At 47.4% G+C, this 21,062-nt stretch overlaps 1 protein-coding gene across 10 annotated transcripts in view; it reads right to left on the bottom strand.

The window, feature by feature from the left end:
• Nucleotides 1–225: 225 nt before the first annotated feature.
• The window catches only part of LOC142883694 (neurexin-1a-like), a 363,691-nt gene continuing 342,854 nt past the window's right edge, over nt 226–21,062 (bottom strand). For 6 of the 10 annotated variants that reach the window (XM_076018788.1, XM_076018785.1, XM_076018786.1 and 3 more), the window contains 2 exons: nt 14,917–15,004; nt 226–1,752 (listed from right to left, as the gene is read on the bottom strand). In XM_076018788.1, coding sequence (XP_075874903.1) covers nt 1,448–1,752; nt 14,917–15,004 — 393 coding nt within the window. In that variant the 3' untranslated portion in view covers nt 226–1,447. The remainder of the gene's footprint in view (nt 1,753–14,916; nt 15,005–21,062) is intronic. The other 4 variants (XM_076018787.1, XM_076018789.1, XM_076018792.1 and 1 more) reach the window with 1 other exon arrangement.

Here is a 21,062-nt window from a genome sequence, read left to right as displayed (position 1 = left end):
ATCTTGTAATAACACTTGAAAAAGACACAACGTATGTTAATTTATCTGGCGGCTGACGTCATCAGCCTCATTACTCACAGCCTGGGCCCTGATTCTCTCTGGCGTAGGTCGGGACTGAGAAGGAAGGCAGTGATTCTACCAGTATCCTTGAAGGCAGCCACACCACGCTGCCAATGCCTTTATGCAATCTTTTTTTTTTTTTTTGGGGGGGGGGGGGGGGGGGGGGGGTAACGGTTTGACTACTGGTGGACCGGGATCGTCTAATCTGAGGTTGGCCTTTGTATAAAAACTATATAGGAACACATGTAAAAACAGGGGAGGGAGGAGGGGGATCGAATAGCTTTTTTCCAACTGAAAAAAAACCGCAGATGTCTTCAGAAAATCTATGTCTAGCAACACTTAGTAACACTTATGATTTCCTTTTTTTTTTAAATGTTCTTTTTCCCTTGTTTTTTTATTCCAAAATGGTCGAGGAGCAGTTATAGTTTGCATCATCTATACAACAGGCTATAAAACACCACTTTGTCACAGTCCAGAAAGCACATATAGATGTGGTTGTACCGTATATCAACATATGTACTGTAGTAAGATAAGTTTTGCGTGCATGGCTCCCAGTTGATCGCTTGAGACAGGAAGAAAGTCCCTCCTTTGGGCTCACGAGAAACGTGAAAACGAAGGCCTCCAGGATCCCGACGGGCACGATGGACATCTTCCTCTTTAAAACCGTAGTCTTCTCATCCGTTCTCATCTCAGCCCCGCAGCAGTCAGGCATTAGTCTCTGCCGGCCATGGCTGGCTCTTCAGCGTGTGCTTTGGCTCATGCTCCTCCTCTCATCCTCCCATCAGATTTACTACGTTGTTTTTTTTTAATCTCGCTGAAATTACCGACACCAAAACCGACCCCCACCTCAGCCCCCCGCCTCCATTTAAACCTTACTGTTTGGCATTGTGTTCTCATGTAATGCATCATATTGTCGTTGTGTAGAAAACGTCTCGGCAACACAAACACAGGCAATGTAAATGACAACCCAAAGTCCGTTAACGCTCAGTGTGTCTTCGCGAGGTGCGCCCGCCCGCCTGCCAGCCTCTGTTGGCCAGGAACAAGGGGGTCGGGGGGGAGGTGGATCACAAGGTCCTGGCCGGGGGAGCGAGTCACGGCTGGGTTAATGTTGTTTGGTTGACATGTTAGATATGTGTTGAGTTCACTTGCGGACGGTCACCAGAGCCAATCCCTCTCCTGGGCAGCGAGTCTTTTCCTCCGTCAAGCGCTTGAGAAGAAGGTTAGTTTTCCCTTAAATTTTTTTTCACCTTTAATTTTCTGAGCTTTGTTTTCTAGGAAAAAAGGACTAGATAATGTTCGTCTTTGTTATTTTACTGTACAGGTGTTCTGATTTGTCTCTTCAGTAAGCTGTTTGGCCCGGCCTGCTGAGGGCCAACGTTGCTGACAATCACACGTAGTACTCCTTGTCCTTGTTCTTCTTGTTCTTGATGGAGGGCTTCGCCGTGTTGACCGGCTTCTCCTTCACCACGGTGCCGTTGGACTGCGCCGAGTTGCTGATGTAGTTGCGACTCTCGTCCACGTGGTACGAGCCTTCGTCCCTGTTGCGGTACTTGTACATGGCGTAGAGCAGGATGAGAATGCACAGTGCCGCTGCCGCTACGATGCCGACCACCATCCCCGTCGTGCCCGTCGACTCCCGGAAGACATCCGGTGTGCCCGGGTACGCCTTGGTTCCGGCCCCGGTTGGATTGGCTGGAGGGGAGACAGAAACACGGCGACCGTCAATGGAAAGTTCCAACTTTTTTAACTTTTTTTTTTTTAACTTTAGCTTAATATGTTAATAACAGTGAACGCTTAGGAGTATATGTGGATTTGTAAGGTGTGTCCCAAATTGTGTCTTGAATGATTAAAATTCATTAACACCAAATTAGTGAGGTAGCAAAAGAGGGGCTAAGGTGTTAGCACGCTAGGGAACATGAGCACATGCTCGCAAGCAAATGCACTCCTTAGCTTGGTCAGGCATTAGCGCTGGTGTTTGGTTTATGTGCCGTGAAATACGTCTAAGCTGCCTTTACCATCACTTTGCAATTCACACTCATGGAGTGGTAGGAGAAGAATTAGCAGTTTCTCCTAATTGCAAAGCAGCAACGGCAGCAATGATGAGACTACATGGCACATCAAACATAGCACTGCCTTAATGTCTATTAACAGAAGTATGCAGTTTGGGACACAGCTTATATTACAGTGCAGGGTTGACTGGACGGACACACGGCTCGGGGCAGCGAAAGCTGGGATTGGTTTTTATTGCTCCAGAGAAAACGCATGCAGTTACACAGCGAGGAGACAATAAACAACATCTAATGACGCTAAATGGCATGGCACACAGTGGCAGGGATGACTGCTTCCAATTCAGACCCCATTCGTTCTGCCTAACTTTAACGGATCGATCGAGAATCGGGGTGTGAAAACGCCCGGCCGTCCAATTGGTATGCAAGCCAAAAGGCGCCACGAGCAAACCTCTGTCTGCGCGGCGAAACTCTGTAATCTGCGTCACTGACAGTGACTCACTCAAACAATTGCTCAGAAAACTACATTAAAATGCCAAACACTCGTTTCGCGCAACACCCCGAAGGAATCAAAGATTCTTTCTGAGCTTTCAGTAAATGCGGGAGCTGAACACTTTGCCATAAGTACCTTCCATTTCCCCCGCCTAATGCACTGCCTATCAGCCTTACTCATTTCCTAGCCAACATTATTCTCGTGACTTTGACGCGTAATTGTTCATATAGGGGAAAGCTGCAAAAGGTGAGAGGCTTGAGGGTGGAGATTTGCTTAATTCTGGGAGCAAAGCTGACAGGAAGACTAATGCATTAATGAGTCATTAAGGAGCACATCTGAAAGCTCACAGCTCCTAATGTCTCATCGTCCCAGTCATGAATGAAGGGAGTTATATTTCCAGCCTTTACTATATATCTGAGCGGCTCGACAGCAGCACATAGCCAGTGAAAATAAACCTTAGAAGAGGCACAATCCTTCAACTGACTCAGCACATTTCGCCACAGGCGCTCTTCACTTGTGCTCTGAGATGTTGCCATTCAACAGAGCGCATTCGGAAAAACACACGTCAGCCCCCTGATATTGTTCAGTCCTCTTGGCGCATCGCTCCGTGTGTGTTTTTTTTGTAGCCGTCATCATTTCTGCCGAGGCGCTCTTTGTTGCATTTGTGAAATCCAAACACTCCAACACGTACATTTTGAAAACAAAAACACGGCTGCGGGTTTGCAGCAGGGTTGGGATCACAGCAGAACGTGACTCCTCCGTCTGCATTCTCTCAGAAACAACCATAAAACAATAAAAAAAAAAAAAAAGGAGCAAGGAAAAACAGCCGCGTTGCGATGGAGCGACGAATCACTCCTGTGCTGACTAGGCGGGTTATGTTTAAGGTCTAGAAACCCACACAGCGACGCTTATGCACACAGAAGCAAGCAAATGCTGTTATTTACATCAAATTCAGTCAGATTTGTTAATTTCCCAAATACAAGACAAGGTAAAAAAAAATAAAATACAAAAAAAGGTAATATTTTCTGGAACCGCTTATTTATGCAACAACAACCATGGGTGAAGTCTAATATAATAACCTGAAAGAAAAGTTGCTTAGCTAATGGTGTCAATGGTGGATTAGCGCAGTCGATACTGAAGAGCTCGGTCTTTTCAGAATAAGAGCATCCACAGGTTAAATGCCTCTACCTTTCATGGAAAAAAGTTGAGTAAATAGTATTGTGACACTTGATGTGTTTGAATGCGATTCCCCTTGGAATAATGTGATGCCCGGCAGAGTGCTGTGAGGTGCGCTGGAGGCACGCACACACAAACGGAGTGCGATTTGTGGCCCTTCCGCAGTGCAGATGCATGCAGTGAAATTTAAGATTAATATAGTAACTACGACATTCATGACATCAAATGATACTGAGGCGTCTCTTATTGCTGTCCTACTTATTCCTATTCCTACTGTTTGGAGAGCTTCAAGACAGCAATGGAAGTGTCTGCTAACTCTTGCTGGGGAAATAAGACCAGAACCTTTTTCTTTTGTTATTGCACTCGGACCCTTTGATCTCGGCGAGGCGTGAGTGACACTTCCACAGGAGCACTTCCCGATATGAAAGCTAGCACAGCACAGCACAGCGCAGGGCAACAGCCTTTTCAGTTGCACATCAAAGGGAAAGCATGTGGAGGAAACAAGTGAAGTCGATAATAGCCACCTTGTCTGATCTGATCAGCGCCGTCTTTAACTGCACGCTCCGCTTCTCTCAGAGTGTGCGAAGAGGGCACCTTTTGTTCTTTTTGCGTAAAATGGTTGTTTGTCCCCGAGCCCCGAAGTACCGCAGCAATTAAAGGATGACACAGCGCTTCCCACACACCACCGCAAATGACCATGTAAATGGCTTTGCATATTTTCCTCAATCGAATGAAACCTTTCAAGAGTCACACGTATTTTACCATCCCGCTAATAGCAGTGCCATGTTGCTTTGTTTTCAAGCACTGGCATCCAATTTTGTGATCTACTAATTAAGAAAAAAAAAAAAGAAAACAAAAAAAAGAAAAAAGATTAAGAGGCCTCATGTGAAATAATGCACATGGATCCATTTGCATAAAATTTAATCAAACATCATATGCTTGTATTCATTCATATGAAACACTAAAAACATAGTTTTCTTCAATACTAAAAGGCAATGGCAATTAGGCCCCAATAACACCACGGCCAGAGTATCAGAAAGATAGATGCAGGCAGCAGGATGTTATACAGTAGTGGAAAACATTTTTGGACAGCCTTAACATTTTATTCAATCCCAATTACTGTCAATAAATATTTGCCAGAGAATCTGTTTTTTCTGTGGTATAAAAGGTTTGAATGCATCTTAGACAAAAACAATGATTTTTCTGAACTCATCATTTATCAGGACAAAATAAGTACTCTTCATCTTGCCAGTTTTGAGCTGGACGGTACAGTGCACACGCATCATGTGGGTAAATGGTACAACAATAAATTCGACTTGGAGACTGAAGACCTGTTCATTCATAATATTTCATATAATACGATAAATACTTAGATGTTTGCTATACACTGTCTTACCACCAGAGGTTACAAACTCCTTCACGGAGGGCCTTTAAAAACTCTTAATTGAGCAAAGCAATGGGAATTACAAACACTGTGGAATGATACACGCTCTTTGTGATTAGAGCACTATTACCCAGCGGCAGACTGCGTGGCTTCCTCATTTTGAACTCGGTGACTTGGATCAGTCACTTTGTCTGAGTGTTTACAGACAGAACGCTTCATTTCTGGGAATTACAGGCGAATGGGGAAGTGATTGCGCGTCATGTTCAGGAGGCTTTTCAAAGCGGGAACGGAGCGGGTGCTCCGCGGGTCTTTTGATAGTCGTCCTCCATGTTTCTGCTCCTCCCTTGTGCCTCATTATCGACAGCTCCAGAGGACGGCTAAGCGACAGCGAAACACGGCGCAAACTTTACTTAAATTGCTCGGTGACGCTAAGGCGGCGCTCCGCAGGGGTTCGCGCGTTTGGAGCAAGCTCGTATCGATCTGAAAGCCATGCAAAGTGGCAACTTTAAAGGGCAAAGGTTCCACGGAAGGACGCTGCCGCCACTCATTGACGCGGCCCGAGTGATCAGCGGCCGGCCTGGCGCTCCCGACGCCGACAAGACAGCCAAGGACGAGCGGAACGGGAACCGCTGGGGAATGGAGTGTGACTGAGCGTTGCAACAGATTAGCTCTGCTTGTGACAAGCCCACTTATCCTCGCAGACAGGTGTGAAGAATGCTCTCGCCTCGTGGGCAAAAGCCACCGGTTGATCCTCCTCCCTGACGACCCGGCGCCGGCGTTTAACTGCGAGCAACAAACAGTCGCCGTCCAGCCGGCGTTCAGGGTCAAAGAAGTTGGAAGGCGGAGATGAGGAGGGGGAGGGGCTGGGGGTGGGGGGGTCTCGACGCTGGGTATATATGGGGGAACCGGACGAGCTCTGACAGCAAGGTGAGCCGGCGGAGCTCCGCGGGCCAGGCGGCCACAATCTGCAATCTCAGGAGTGAGTCATGTGGCAGAAGAGCCGCGGCGAGTTGTTATTTAACACCTCCTGCTCTGGCCCCTCGTGTCCGCCCCCCCCCCTCCCCCCCGCCACTTTGCCAGGATCTGCCCACTGGCGCCCAGCGAGGCTGCAACTCGTCGAGAAATCACCCAAATCACCTCCGCCAGAGCCGCTTGTTACCAGCGAGCAGCGACTTTTGTAATCCAGCCCGTTTTTTAAATCCCCCGCTCGACAAAATTGTTTTTTCACTTAACCCCCCCAAAAAATTTCAAACATGTCCTGCGGAATCCAATTGGGTGTCTTAACAAAAGGCCGCTAAGTAGTGACCACTACTTTAGGGATTAACACCGCATTAAATGAAGTGCTGACCCAGCCAAGTTTGCCGCGGAAACGGATTAGCGTTCATTACGGCTCATTAGCTTGCGCTCAGTGTTTTTTTAGCGGTGTCCGTCAAGCTAACGGCACAATAGAATCTTACCTGCTACCTCAGGATGACCTGATGCACCTGACGATGTGAATCCCTCGCTTCCCTAGAGCAGTGCCCTGCTCCCCCCCGACTACTCTCGAGTTGAGCTCAGACGGAGCCGAGAGGTGAGAGACGGGAGCCCCCCTCCCGAGAGAACCAGGTAAGACCCGAGTCAAAATACATCTGGCTGTCTGCTCATTAGCACTCCATCACCCCGGAATGAAGGCACATGAAGGGCCGGGTGAAGAAATAGCACCTGAAACAAGTGTTTAAAAATGATGGGCGCTCTTACGAGCTCTACTCGAGCGTACCCAAGGGTAAAATTAGACATGAGGAAGAAAAATGACCTTAACGCAATGCTATGGCTTCTTGGCGGCGCAGCAGGGGGGTGCACTTGCGAGGTAAAGCCGGGGAGGGGTTAACTTTTAGGCGAGTGGACTTGGGTAAGAGCCGCAGGAAGAAGTTTAGACTCCGCAACGTCGTCCCTGGGTTGGACTCGAATCGCACAATAACACCCAGCCCGTCGTAAAGTTGTTGTTTTTTTGGTTGGCAAGGACAATAGTTAATGCTTTAGCCCTTTATTCACTATGCCTCCTCGAACAGCCCCCCCCCCCTCGAAGGGATGCACAAGGGGACGCTATATACTGTTTGATCCATAAATGTTATTGAGGAAAACAAATTGTCCTACAGAATGACACTAAAGGGGGAGACGCCATAAAGGCTGAGATTGGTTGGAAGCTGCGACGCCGCGATGATTCAAAGATGCTCTGACAGCGTCTTCTCCTTCCAACGCCCGATTCTACCCGGGTTCTTTAGCACTGAAACTGAGCCGTCTGCCAAGGAACTTGGAGAGCCTGCGAGATGCCTGATTCGATTTCTCTTTGTTTTTTGCGCGACTTCTTCCTGGATCAGAGACTCGGTGCTGTCAGGCAAGTATTTGAATAAATGGTCCTCGCGAAAGACTATTTTTCCTCATTTATCTCCGGCTGGGAAGGTTCATTTGTCTGGTAATTTGCAGCAGGGCGAACGGGGTGACGGGGGCCACGGATGGAGGAAAGCGCAAAATTTGGAGCCGTCGGGGGTTTAGTTCAGGTGCGCGTCGGGCTCGTTGAGGGGTAATGGAGCAGCCGCGGCTGCTTAGAATGTGTGTCATGGACAGACTGAGCCCAACCTCTCGCTAAGTGGCGGTAATGGGTCGAGAAGATTTGCCGGCGCAGATGTGAACGGCGTCTGCCCTCCGCGGATGTAGGCGGCGGGGCAAATATGATTTTGCGTGTCAGTCAAAGCATATTTGGGAGAAACAAAACAGCTTAAGGGAATTGAAGTGATTTTTTTTTTATTTACAGCAGTCTGGCGACGTGAGGACGCGAATCTCGGAGGGCGCTAGCGCCGCCGCGGTTCAGGCGCCTTCAGATCGACCGCCCCCCTCCCCCCGGAGGGGCTTAGTTCCCTCGCCCAGCCACACAGTGCTGTTATTCAGCCAGATTAGTGTCCCCGCCATCCTCTTGCCTGTACGTATCCACCCGTAATCACAGGCTGTCAGCGGCGTCGTCTAGTTGGGGATCAGTCTGCAGACAGGTCAGTGCATCAAGTGCAGCAGAGCCAAAATACTTATTAAATCCCTCTTCCCTCTTTAATTATCTGCGTGTCCTCGAGAAGTGATGCGAGCCACCCTGTACTTGTGACACGCTGGCAGCCGGCCCTTCTGACAGCGCGGGCGCCGAGTGCGAGTCTGGGAGCCGCTCGTGGTGGTCGACGAACACAGGGCCCGGCCGGGTGAGCGTGAAACGAGGGCCGGGAGAGAATTATTATTAACAGGCGTTTTGGAAAGCGCTGGGTAAAAGGCATGAGGGAACTTTAGGACCTTTCGCCCAGGAGGGGTTCCGCTGAAAGAGGCTCGATGAAAGAGGAAGGTTAAGCTGCGGCCGACCTGCAGCGTTGTAACCCTGCGGTTTCGTCTCTCCTGATTCCATTCTCAAGGAACTCGGCTAACACGTCCGTTTGGTCTATTTCTGTGATGGCTGGTCTGGGCGGCTAATTGTGTGGGTTTGTGGGAAATCTTACTTGTCTCGCTTGGAGAGGGAATTGATGGAGAGAACAGTCAGACTCGCACACTTGTCCCTCAACACTTGTCCTGTGAATCACTATCATGGAGTGCGAAAGCATTTTTTCCCCCTTTCTTTCGGTGGCGATCACAGTGTCTTTTCACAAGGAATGCTTCTGTGGTAAAAAGCCACTGACTATTTGGCTGAAGACGAGGACATGAAGACAGTTGAGGACACTGATTAAGCGCAAGGAAAAGAAAAACCCAAGAATAAATCAACTACTATGATTGAGCTCCCTCCACGGATGGAGCTCTAATGTTGTGCCCAAGCCTATGAACCATCTAACAAAGACACTTGAAAGGACTCGAGTAAGATTTTTTTTTCCCTCCACTACGCTAGCGAGTCAAGAGCTGCCAACCTGACCAGATGTTTCACTTCGCCTATATCGCAGCACAAAGCGCAACGCCAGTATTTAATCCAAAGCGAATCTGCCACACTTGTTTCTTACTGCTAGCAAGAGCGACGCCGCCGACAGAGCTGCCAACCCTAACCCAGAAATATTCATTAATGGCCGTATGTTGGTTTCTGGCTGCTAGCATGAGTAATCTGGTTGCCTTTACGCATTGGCACAAAGATAATAACCAAAAATAAATAAATAAATAAATAAATGAATGAATAACGTGGGTGTGCTGGATCACAATTGTGATCAGCTGTGTGTTTTCTGTTGGCAAGACTGTGATTGTTTTCAGAGGTCGGAAGCAACAAAATACAAATACTTCATTACTGTACTTAAGTAGATTCTTTTTTTTTTTTTTTTTTTTTTTTTTTTTTTTTACATTGCTTGAGCATTTCTGTTTCTGGCAACTTTTTACTTTAGCTTCCCAAATTTGTACACAAATATTTGTACCTAAGTATTCCTCCCATTGGAAAATGTGCTTGTTACTTTTGTTTGAAAAGAAAGAATGTTTAAAGTAATTCACTTATTATTATAGTTGTTGTTACTTGAAGTGGAACTATTTGAACTCTGATGTTGTCCAGTTAAATTAGAGGTTATTTTAGAGTACCTATAGGCTTTGGGGGTCACTGTTCAGTACATTTGCAGTATACTGCATATAACTATTTATTCAGTATAAATAAAATTGGTTATTGTTAGCAAAAGTGTAACCCTCTAACAAATGTATTGTTTCATTAATGGCAAAAATGCTTCCATACTTTCAGAACCTCTACTTCTTTACTTTTACTTGAGGAAGTGAATCAGTACTTTTACTTTCACCAGAGTATTCTTTAAACAAGTATCTATATCTTTACTTAAGTACAGGAAATGAATACTTTTGCCACCTCTGATTGTTTTATTGATTTTAAAAAAAGAAAATTGCCATAAGTGACCTATGGCTGAGGTTTTTTCCTTGGCGAAGCAAAGTCGTCCGTGACCCACTTAGACTTCTAAACAGACACATTGTGTTAGCATCAACGTCAGCCCCCCTCAAAGGATGCGCGGTGGAAAAAATAAAAATAATTGAAAAATATAAATACGCTGGGATCAGTAGAGAGAAAGAGTGACAGCGGGTGTGAAATCCTGTTTTCCCTCGGCAGATACTTGACTTGAAACAGAACGCGCTGAGAAGACTTGGGCGGCATAATCCCAAACTGAAGGACTTCAGGAGGAAACAAAAAAAAAAGTGGACAATAACCCAGCCATCCGTTGTTTTTTTTTTTGTGTGTGTGTGTGTTTTTTTCCCCCCTCCAAGGCGAGTTCCAAATGCGTTATTGGCGCCTTTTGATGGGCAGAGGCTCAGATAATATTCAGGGGGAATCCGGCTCTTGTTTGTGGACGGCGCTCTCGGAACGCCGGGAGGCGAGGAAAGAGAACAAACCCACACTGAGATCCGGCCCTGGTGTGATTGAACAACCTATTAAACGCGGGCGGTGACCTCTTAAACCAGCGCGGCGCTCCTAATGTTTCATTAATCTCACAGCTACTTTTAAAATAATAATTTACTCCGTTTTTTTTTTTCTCCACTTTGGCCGGGCGCTCCAGTCATTGCCACCGGGTTAAAGACAGCGTTCATTTAGCATTTGATTTACAAGGGCACTCGATGTATTGTTTTTCCCAGCCATAAATTAAATCTATTAAAACAAATGTCAAACACATTAGCGGCTGGCTCATGCCACTGCAGAATGCTTGGGGGGCGGGGGGGGATAGAAAAAAAAAGACGAGATAGTGAGCAGAGATATGATTAACCTCAACCTGCTTCCAGCGGCGGCCGACTGCCGAGGTCGACAGGAGGAGCGGCAGGCAGATTATTTGTGCGATGTTCAGGGAACCTTTGGCGGAATGTCTGGCGTCGAGCGCTGTACGTTGCAACGGCGATGGGAGCAGCGATCAGCCGGCAAACAGCTCTGTGATAAGAATTCAGCTGACAGATACCATAATTATACCGCACAAACATCACGGCTGTTCTGAGGGTGGGAAACCCGGCTTCAGACACAGGGGCGAGGAGCGCCGCCTCGAGGGGTTTATCCCATAATTAACATTTGGAAACAAAGTCATCCCTGAAAACCGCCGTTCGTTTTTGTTCTTTTTGAAAGGGTGATGCAAAAATGTTTATTTGTATGACAATTAAGGATGCTGAGACAAAGGGGGTGTGGGGGGGCAGTCTGACACCTCATCACCATCACGCTTTAAAGCAACTCGATGCAGTTTTTATACCTTAAAATGATTTGTAGACGTTGGAGAAATGATTTTACGATCCACTGACTTGCAACAGGGACAACCGTCACTTTGCTTTTAATGTGGGAAAGCTACAAAGTGGAGCACAGTGATTGGATTGAGAGTGATATTCAAACATCACTATCTTATTTTTATATTTTTTATCATGTTACCCCACATTGAAAAAAAACAGATACCAGATATGTAATGATATTTCAATGATACATAACAGAGCTGGGCACCGACGCAGCTACAAGCTCAAAGACTTGAAAAGTTTTTTTTTTTTTATATATATAAAGTAAATCATTTGATTTTTGCGACTGTTGGACACAGATATTGGATTTCTTTTTTTATATTTGATTCTCAAACAAGGTTCCTTTCATGCAACCGAGTGACACGATATGAGTAAACGGGCAGAACCAATGCGCTGAAAGAGAAAAAGCCATCGGATGGAAAGAAACAATGTACAACGTATTCCCTTTGAAAGTCTAATGTACAGACCCGGTGAATGTGACTAATAATCAAGGGCTACGGGGTGGCAGGTGCGTGAGCGTCAGCGCCTACAAAGAGAAGCAGTGTAATCACCGTGTAGAAAAGCAGCGGTGGGACGTAACCAAGGATACCGAGACCGCGAAGCTGACATCCAACGTGATGCTAATGACATGGGGGGGAAAAAAAGTGAGTAAGACACATCCATTCCATCTGACCCCATGCCACCGTTCCATTAACTTGAGAAAACCAGTGACAGGTGCCACATCCAGTCGGCTTTCCGCCACTTTGGCCAGCGTCTGTTCTCTCGCCTGACGATTCACCGACACCTCGCGCTGGAGCCTTTCGAGCGGAAGAATTTTATTTTTCCTTTCCATTTTTCTTTGGTAGAAAATAGAGGACTATTTGGAGCAAACTATAAGGAGGGGGCAATAAATCCGAGGCGCAACATTTGGCACAATTTGGGCCGCCTCGCAATTTTCCCTTAACAGCCTCGCAAAGAGATGAATGCATCAGTGTCTGTCCGTAATCATAGCCGGGGCTTTATTCGGCTGTTAGGACCCCGCTGTCAGGTAAATGCACTCTCGCCAACCCGCACTCTGTTACATATCAGAACGGGCTCGGCAACCTCCTCACTCATTTCCTCCTGAAGTCCGAGGTGGTCGAGTTTACTGCAGGGAAAATGAAATCCGCATCTTCTGCCCACGTCGTCTGTCGAATCGGCCGTTCAGCGGAAGATGAGCTGACGCAAAGATGCAGAACTGACCTCGGTCCACCGACTGTGATCGGAATAGCGTTTTTTTTTTCCTTCCACTTATTCTAAGCCAACTGACTCATCCGCCAACATCGTCCCATGGTGCAGATACACACCAAGCTGAGACAAATGCTTTTAAACGGCGTGACTCCGTTTGTGCCTGAGCAGGTAATATAAGGAAGCTAGCTCTCTCTCTCTCTCTCTCTCTCTCTCTCTCTCTCTCTCTCTCTCTCTCTCTCTCTCTCTCAGGGACAGCGCATCAGTTCTTCAGCAGCAGCCGTGGCGTGAGCTCGGTGGAGCGTGTGAATCGTCCTGAATGCAGATATTAATCAGGTTGCAGCGTTGGACAGCCGCCACCGCAGGACCCACACCGGTGTCAAAATCCCCCTTCAGCGATCACAGGAGGAGAGGGATACTCCCCCGAGTTCCCCGAGCACCGCGCGGTTCACGGCTGATGTTTTTGGCAGATGCCCTTGTCATAAAAAACAAAAATACCCCTATCACAATGCAGGGGCTGCTAGCGCGAATTAGCTAGGAGACCAGCTCCGCCGCATATGGTATTTGACAGAGGCGGCAGATTTACAGCCGAAGTCGCTACGGCGACGCTAGCCCAACTGGGGAATCACTCAGCGCGGGAGTTTATGGAAGTTAGCAACTTGCAGCGCAAGCAGATCCTTTGCCAGGCGAGAGGAACAGGGGAGCAGGAAGGGAGGCAGACTGGAAAGCTGATAGTCTTAGCTGTGGGCCAGACATTAATTTAGCGGAGGTTTTATGACCGCACGCTGATCGATAGCATGTCTGGATGGAGTGGGAGGCCTTGGGTCCCGACTTAATTGTTCTCGGCGCTTCTCATCACTCCAGACTGCATTTGGAAATGCAAGCGGCTCAAAAGGTGGGGAGCCGAGCGCTCGACTTAATTGTCTCCCGCATGTTGCAGTGCAGGGGATTAAAGGTCTGGCAGCGGCGCGAGGAATAAACAGATTCACGCGCCCAATCCGACGGAGTTGACTTGAAGGAAGTGGAAGCCTTTCGAAAACTTTTGGAAACAAAAGAGTAAGATTTTTTCTTTTTTGCTTTCTCAAAACGGATCATCCCTGAGGAGAACCGCGCCTCTCTCCGTCTCAGCCGATTTGATGCTGACACGGACGATATACCAAACGCATGGCCGACCACTCACTGCTGTGGAATTGAATTGAACAACTCCGGTGCCCTCTGCTCAGCCAAAGCTCAGGGTTCAAAAACAGCTTTGCACAAGTTGTGATCTCATATGCCGACATCACGCGGCTCTGATAATTACAGGTGTGAGTCGTTCTGTGATTGTGAGAACTTCTGTTTGCACATAAGGGCCCGTCACAAGCGTACAGAGTCAAAACAGCTGTGAAATTGAAACCCTGCCATACCGCTGCGTTCGCACGTACCTCAGACAAAGATTTTGTGATGCTTTAGACCAGTCTGCGAGACAGAGGTGCTGTTAAAGTAGTGCTATTTTCTCAGAGGGTGAAATTCAGCTAATGTCAGAGCCTTCTTACGACAACAGATTTATATATATAAAAAAACATTATCCTTCTACCTGTTATGTAAAAAACAAAGGAACATCTCATTCATCACTCGTGGAGAAACAAGGGCACCAAGGTAAATGTGCTTGTACGACTAAGAGAACATTTAAGAAACCAGGATTCCATTCCTCAAAAAAATTTAAAAACTAAAGAAAATGTCAACCGTGCCGCGTCTAATTCAATGCACTCGAGAGAAGGTCCCCGAATTGCCGGAAGGACTTTAACAAAAGCAGATTGGCTGCAGTTTGCTCAAGGGCTGTTGTTTCATTGCTCATTACACTAACTAGGTGTAGCTTCACACATAGCCTGCACACACAAGGACTCGATCAATCCTCAGCAGCAAATTCACCGCCACTTGAGTTAACACAGTTAAAAAGTTCAGAGTTTAACTGCATCTGCTCTAACCTGGGGCTTATTAGAGGAGCTCTTTTTTGTAGGGTGCGAGCATAACAGGACCATGAATACTACAGCCAGAAATGTTTTAAGATGTAATTCAGCGCCCTTTATATATTCAATTGCATTAATAATTTACACTCCAGTTAAAGTGAAATGTAACAGCCGGTAAAAGCCCGCCACGATTCTTTTAAAACGCTGAACGTGCGGCAGGCTAGCTTGTTGCTCGCTTGCCGCATCGCGGCGTTAGCTGCAACCGTGCCAGGACTGACTCCGGCTCTGGGGAGCGTTTGAGGATGATGCCAGACACTAGCTGTGTGTGTCTTGGTGAGGATGGAGTGTGAGAGACAAAGACACGCTGACACACCCAGATAGAGGTAGAATAATAAAAGAGAGATGACTAACCTAACCCACCTGAGCTCGGCTCACAGGGCTCAATGTCCTCGTCGTCGCTCGGGCACTCGGCTGAAGCCACCAGCAGGTCGTCTGTTGTCTGGAAAAGAGACACACACACAAACGGTGCAGAGAGGAGAGGAGAGGGTGAGTATGAGGTCAGAAAAGTCCTACTTGGAACATTTTTGAGTGCAATAGTTGGGTTAGCATGAATGGGATAGCAGCGAATGCAGATGACAGCTGTTAGCGCAGCCGCTAACTCTCGGCAGCGTCGTCACCCTCTCGTGGCATTAGGCTGAAATTCAGATCGAGGTGAAGCTCAGGGACGACTGCACCTCACGCACCCTTCAACGGATGATTGTAGGCTAACGCGAAACACTTCTTATATTGAAAGGGCCGCCGTAAAAGTGTTCTCGTCTCATCTCGCAACTCCGCCTGCCAAACACGAGACGTTTCAACTTCTCAGAAAGTCGGCGAGGGCAAACAAAGAGCCGGGGGAAAAAAAAAAAAAGTGCACTGTAAAACATTATGCCGCAATGTTCTTTTATAGTTCAGCTTCAGGCCATTTGATCAGCTGCGCACTAAAAGGTCATTTCATTTAAGCGTGGCGGTCCCTTCAGAGTTTCAGTCAGACGGCGCCGTGAAAGCAAAATAACCTTCTGTATATATTTAGCCTCGCACATCCACTTATCCATTTGCCACTAATATGTTTTCAAATCCTCTATGTATGCATTACATTATTTATCTTGTAACAAGTTTCATCCTCTGGGGCGTTCGAGTGCGACAGCCACTAAAACAATAACAAAAAAAGAAAAGTAGTGCAAAAGGATGAACTCTCACTCATTCATTCATTCATCTTCTACACCCGCTTATTCCTATTCAGGGTCACGGGGGTCTGCTGGAGCCTATCCCAGCTGTCTTAGGGCGAAGGCAGGGTGACATCTAAAGCACTAAAGCACCATCTTTAGTGCTTTAGATGGGGGGAGAATGAAGATGGAGCTGGACTTTTATTCAATTTCCAGTATTATTTCGTTGCAGTTTAGCTGTGCATCAAAATATATCAGCAAGTTGGATTAGTATTGACTCATCTTAAGGAAATTAAAGGTGATGTCATTTTGTTTAACATCCATTTGGCGGCATATAATGCGATTTTGTTGGGACTGTAACATCGTTTTGACATCCTGAACGTGGACCAACATCGTCTTTACATAATAGACCTGGAAATGATAGATCAAGCCCATTAAGGGAGGCTGGGAAAGGGCTGTTTTTGGTGCAGCTGTGCTGGGCGAGGCATGGGGAAGCCGTCCAAATGTAAATTTAATTTGCTGCACAAGAGGCTGATATACAGTGTCGGCCATCCAGATGGCAGAACCGCCGGATCCTGGAGTGCCACATCCATCACTTTGCTTTGTGATTTGTTTTTCCTGGCGGGAGATCCTGACACGCTGCACTCACTGGCAGAGGTAACGGGAATCAAGGAATCAATACGTGCTCCTGGCCGCCGTACATCTCTCTGCCGCTAATGTCTGTCGCCTGATTCTCCTTTCAACTCTGTCCTTCAGATTTATTTGCAAAGTGGAAGGGAGCGAGCCGTGCTGCGTGGGCGCACCGCATGTGGGTTAACTCCCGATAGGATGGCCTGAGCGGAGGTGTGTGTGTGTGTGTGTCTGTTCACGTTTTAAATGCTCCGGTGTCTGCGTTCAGGCCAACTAACTACAGACATTATAAATATATTTCACATAAACATATATATATATAAATATATCTCATGAATATGAGAAAAACAGAGGGTAGTGGGCTTGATTCCCAACTGGGGCCTTTCTGCGTGGAGCTCACGTGTTTGCGTGGGTTATCCACAGGTACTTCAGGTTCCACCCACAATCCAAAGTGCATACATTAGGCTAATTGGCAGCACTGAGTTCTTGGTCTGTTGGTGTAAAATCCAAGGGTTGTTTGTTTTTTTGTGGCCCCGTGATAAACTGGTGACTTGTCCCAGGTTTAACCAAGACACCTGGGATGAGCTCCACCACCCCTGCAACCCAGAGAGCAGCAGGAGCTATGATAGAAAATTAATGGATGGGTTACGATTCAGCAATAATGCGTATTTGGACACAAAGCTAACTGTGAATTGCTTACATTTACTCTAAGAAGCTCATCAGTTAAACTGAGGCTGAGACTAAGGCCGGGCCAAACACTGAGAAGCTCGGCTGGACCTGGAAGTCACCTCTAACATCTTAACAAAGTCCTAACCCTGCGTGTGCGCGCGTGTGTGTGTGCGCACGTGCATGCGTGCGTATCGCACTCATATAGCGCGCGTAAGCCGGCGCATCAACGGCAAAATGAATTCACGTGTAACTGAGCTCCGCTCTGCCAGCCGGGATTAGCGTGTAGGTCAACATTTTGATGTGGTCATGACCTGGTTGAAATCCAATAACATTACCCATTCATGGCGTCTCCCTGTCTGACGCTAGTCCTCCTTTTCACCCGTGACAATTGGGCACAGACTATCTGAGGGGCTTACCATGCAATTTGGCCGCCGTGATGAAAACTGACAGGCAAGTCGAGCCGGAATGACTGAAAAGGACACTGAGATCTGGGGAGAGAGTCTCCAGGAGGAGCTGCCCTCCGACGGGGCGGGGGTGGGGTGGGGTGCGGGCAGCGACTCCGAGTCAGATGCGGACGAGGCTTCCGCACCCAGAAGCGCAACTGTCCCGCGACAGTGATGGGCGAGGAGATGCTCGCTAGCGCAGGTGGGCCTCGTGTCTGATACAATTGAGGACGGCATAAACAGGATGTACCGGCGCTGGGTTTTTATGGAGGCACTTCCGAAACGCTGAAGGCGAAAAGCGCGGGGCTCGCGCGGCCTCATTAATCCGGCGGTAAAGTGCTGAAGTCACGCTGAACCTACAGCGGAGCTCATTTATCTGCCACTACTCGAGAGAGAGAGAGAGAGAGAGAGAGAGAGAGAGAGAGAGAGAGAGAGAGAGAGAGAGAGAGAGAGAGAGAGACGACCTGCGAGTGTGAAGAGGAGGAGGCGTCGCGTTTCAGCGCTTATAACCAGAGCTGCAATGCTCATTGTCTCTGAGCGCTCTGGTCGCTCCCAGCGCTTTGTGCTCCCGTAGGTGGCGCAGCGGAAGGAATAAATCTCCGAAGGCCTCAACGGTGAAGTTGGGGCTATCGACCGACCTTGGCTCCCTGCACTGATTGAACCATCAGAAGGGTTGTGGACCAGGAAATTTCCGACCTGACTCAGCCGAAGGAACCCCGGCAGCTCTTCTTTCGCACTGTCATGCTCGGTTTCGATCGGCGAGGATTGATAACGGCCCCCTGCTTAATGAGATGTCCGGTGGTCGAGCTGCGGCGAGCGTGCGTCTGGCCGGAGCTGAGTCGGCGTTCTCGCTCAGCTGGGCGCCAGGTTGTTCACATTCTGGACTTGCTACCACTGGAATTGTTGATAAATTTAACAAAAATGAAAAAGTTGCGATGGCTTCTTTTGTTCTTTTTCAACTGCAGCATAAGAAAAGATAATCTCCCTCTAAAATATCATCCACTTCTCTGTTTAACCACACAACGGTATAGTTCATATAGCTCCAGTGAATTACCTTCAACATAATTTGTATCTTTTTAACACAAGTATATCAATCAGGAGTAGAAAGCGCGGACATTTGTGTCAAATATTGGTTAGTAAAAGTAAAAAAGTCGTCAGAAAAAGAAATTTAAGTAAAGTATTGATGCCTGAAAAATCTACTTAAGCACCGTAACAAAGTATTTGTGCCTCAGCGTCTAACAAGCAGGATGAGGAGCAGGCAGCTCTGCTACTATCATGCGCCACATCTGTCCACTGGTGCCCTGAGTGCATCCTTCTCGTCTCTTCATCCCAGGCTGAGGGGGGAACGGGGCTACTTTGTGCAGCGAGAGGCACCTTCCCTGTGATAACCTGTCGACACGTCCCCGCGGAGAGCCGCTGTCTTCTGTCTTTTTTTCTTTTTTTTTTTTTTCCCACCTCTCTCTCTCTCTTCCCCCCACATTGTTTTCCTCTCCGGTCCGCTTTGATGAATGCTCTCTGGCACACAACACGTCTCTTCGGAGACGACGCGCTGAAAGTCAGAAGGACACTGAAGGCATGTGAAAGGTTTATCCCTGGCATGCCTCCCCCGTCCCGGTGATGTATTCCTCTGAGGACGCTCACCGCTTTTTTTTTTTTTTTTTTTTTGTCCTTTTTGATTTTCCATTTTTCTGTCTCGGTAAAATGTGTTTTCCCCAAAACAAGATAGCAGTTTTTTTTTTTTTTCTTTCAGACACACAGACAAGCTCATGGTCTGCTGTGTTCCAAAAGTGCAGCTAAGTGGGATTGCCCTAAAAATCACACTGTGCCGACTTCAGCACGATATAATAAAGACCCACAGAGAAAAAAAACAACCTGGCAGGTCTCGCCTCCTAACTTGCAGATCTCTGTGTCACCAGGCGTGATCCGTCATCGCCGTGACCCACATAGTGGCAGCGCGCACAATCCATCAGATGTGTGCGTCCTCCTGGATCCCCGCGGGACGTGGTATTTTCAGACTGGACGGAAATAAAGCGGGAGTCAAAATGTCCCGAAAATGCGGCGAAATGCCTGCGAGATGAAAAAACTGTTTCCTTTATCTACACATTAAAAATGTAACATTTGTGATCCGCGAGGAGGGGAAAAAAAACAACCTTCTGCTAAACTCTGTCAACAGCGCTGAAGAGAACATTTATAGTTTAATAATTAACTTGATCGCTTTGTCTTTGTACGGCAGTCACGACTTTCCAACTAAAAACCTTGAAAGACAGCGCGCACCTTAAATGGAAAACAATTATAAATAGTTTCTGTTTATTATTATGTTGTTATTGGTGATGAAAAACACAGGTGGACAACGGCAAAAGCAGTGTGCTAGATAAAACAAAACCCTTCTACTACCCAGAAAATTAGAATATCCTGAAAAGGTTGCAGTATTTCTGCAATTCAACTTAAAAGGTGAATGTGACATATTATATAAATGAATAATATGCAAATCAATATATTTCAAGTTTTTATTTCTTTGGATTTTGCTGATCAGGTCTTGCTGCTTAAAAAAAAAAAACTCAAATTCAAAAATTCAGAAAATTAGAATGTTACATAAAGTCAATTCTTTATGAAAATCTTAATCAGCAAGGTTACACCAAGGAACTGCTTGAGATGTCAATTTGTGTGTAATGGCTCAATAGAATTTGTTGGTTTCATCTTTTATGTTAAATTGCCAAAATAAAACAGCTTTTACTTGATATTCTAATGTTTCGGGTAGTACCTGTAGCTAACAGTGATATCACTCACACCAATAGTGTAGCTGCAGTTGTCGACATGCCTCGTCTGTAATTGGCTGCGGCCCTGAGGGTCAGCGCTGTGAAGCCCATTTTAAAAGTCCAGCGGTCTCTATTCTGCCCCCCCCACCACCATTATTTCCCACGCGGGCGCAGATTTGGCGTCGGCGTCGGACGAGGGGCCGCGGTGTGCAGCGGCTAATTGGGGTAGAGGTCTGTTGTGCGAGGCCTCGCTCTTGAAAGCGCCGCATCGTTAACGCGCCAGCGAGAGGGAGAGGAAAAGACGGTAGTGGGCGGGGTCAGAGGGCGGGGTCAGCCGCTCGTGTTCGGACGCGGGATGGGTTTCGGCGCCGCTGGCAGCTACCCGACCGCCGGCCGCTCTCATCCGCACGCCTGATGACATCCAAGCATCCGACTTAGCACCCTGGAAGTAGGTCGATGTTGATGAATAATTTAGTCCCAGATGCTCAATAGATTCCGACTGAATAATGAAGGCGCGCGGGCCCGAGACGATGAGCGCGATGAGTTCCGCTCGGTGTGCCGCCCGGCCTTCGCCCACACTCGAGCCGTCGGCGCTGCGGACTTCCGCCAGACTTGGGGCAGAACGACACCACAGTGGTGTAGACGGACACCCAACGTGCGTGCACACTCACACGTACGATTGTGAACGCGTTCCGTTCCAAGCGCCAGGATTCTTTTTAAACGGCCAAATAGAGGAAAGAAAGAAAAAGAAAAAAAACAGTGTTGCGAGGCTTCACTGTGAAGAGACAGTCGGCCAGTGTGACAGCAGAGTGATAAACAAAAGGGGGCAACCAGCAGGGAGAGCAGAGATATGC

Source organism: Nelusetta ayraudi, unplaced genomic scaffold, assembly GCF_046127955.1.
Source record: "Nelusetta ayraudi isolate G7.1 ecotype Tasmania unplaced genomic scaffold, CSIRO-AGI_Nayr_v1 ptg000008l, whole genome shotgun sequence".
NCBI lineage: Eukaryota > Metazoa > Chordata > Actinopteri > Tetraodontiformes > Monacanthidae > Nelusetta > Nelusetta ayraudi.
Note: the sequence above shows the minus strand (reverse complement) of the source record. Positions and strands in the feature narration are given on the sequence as shown.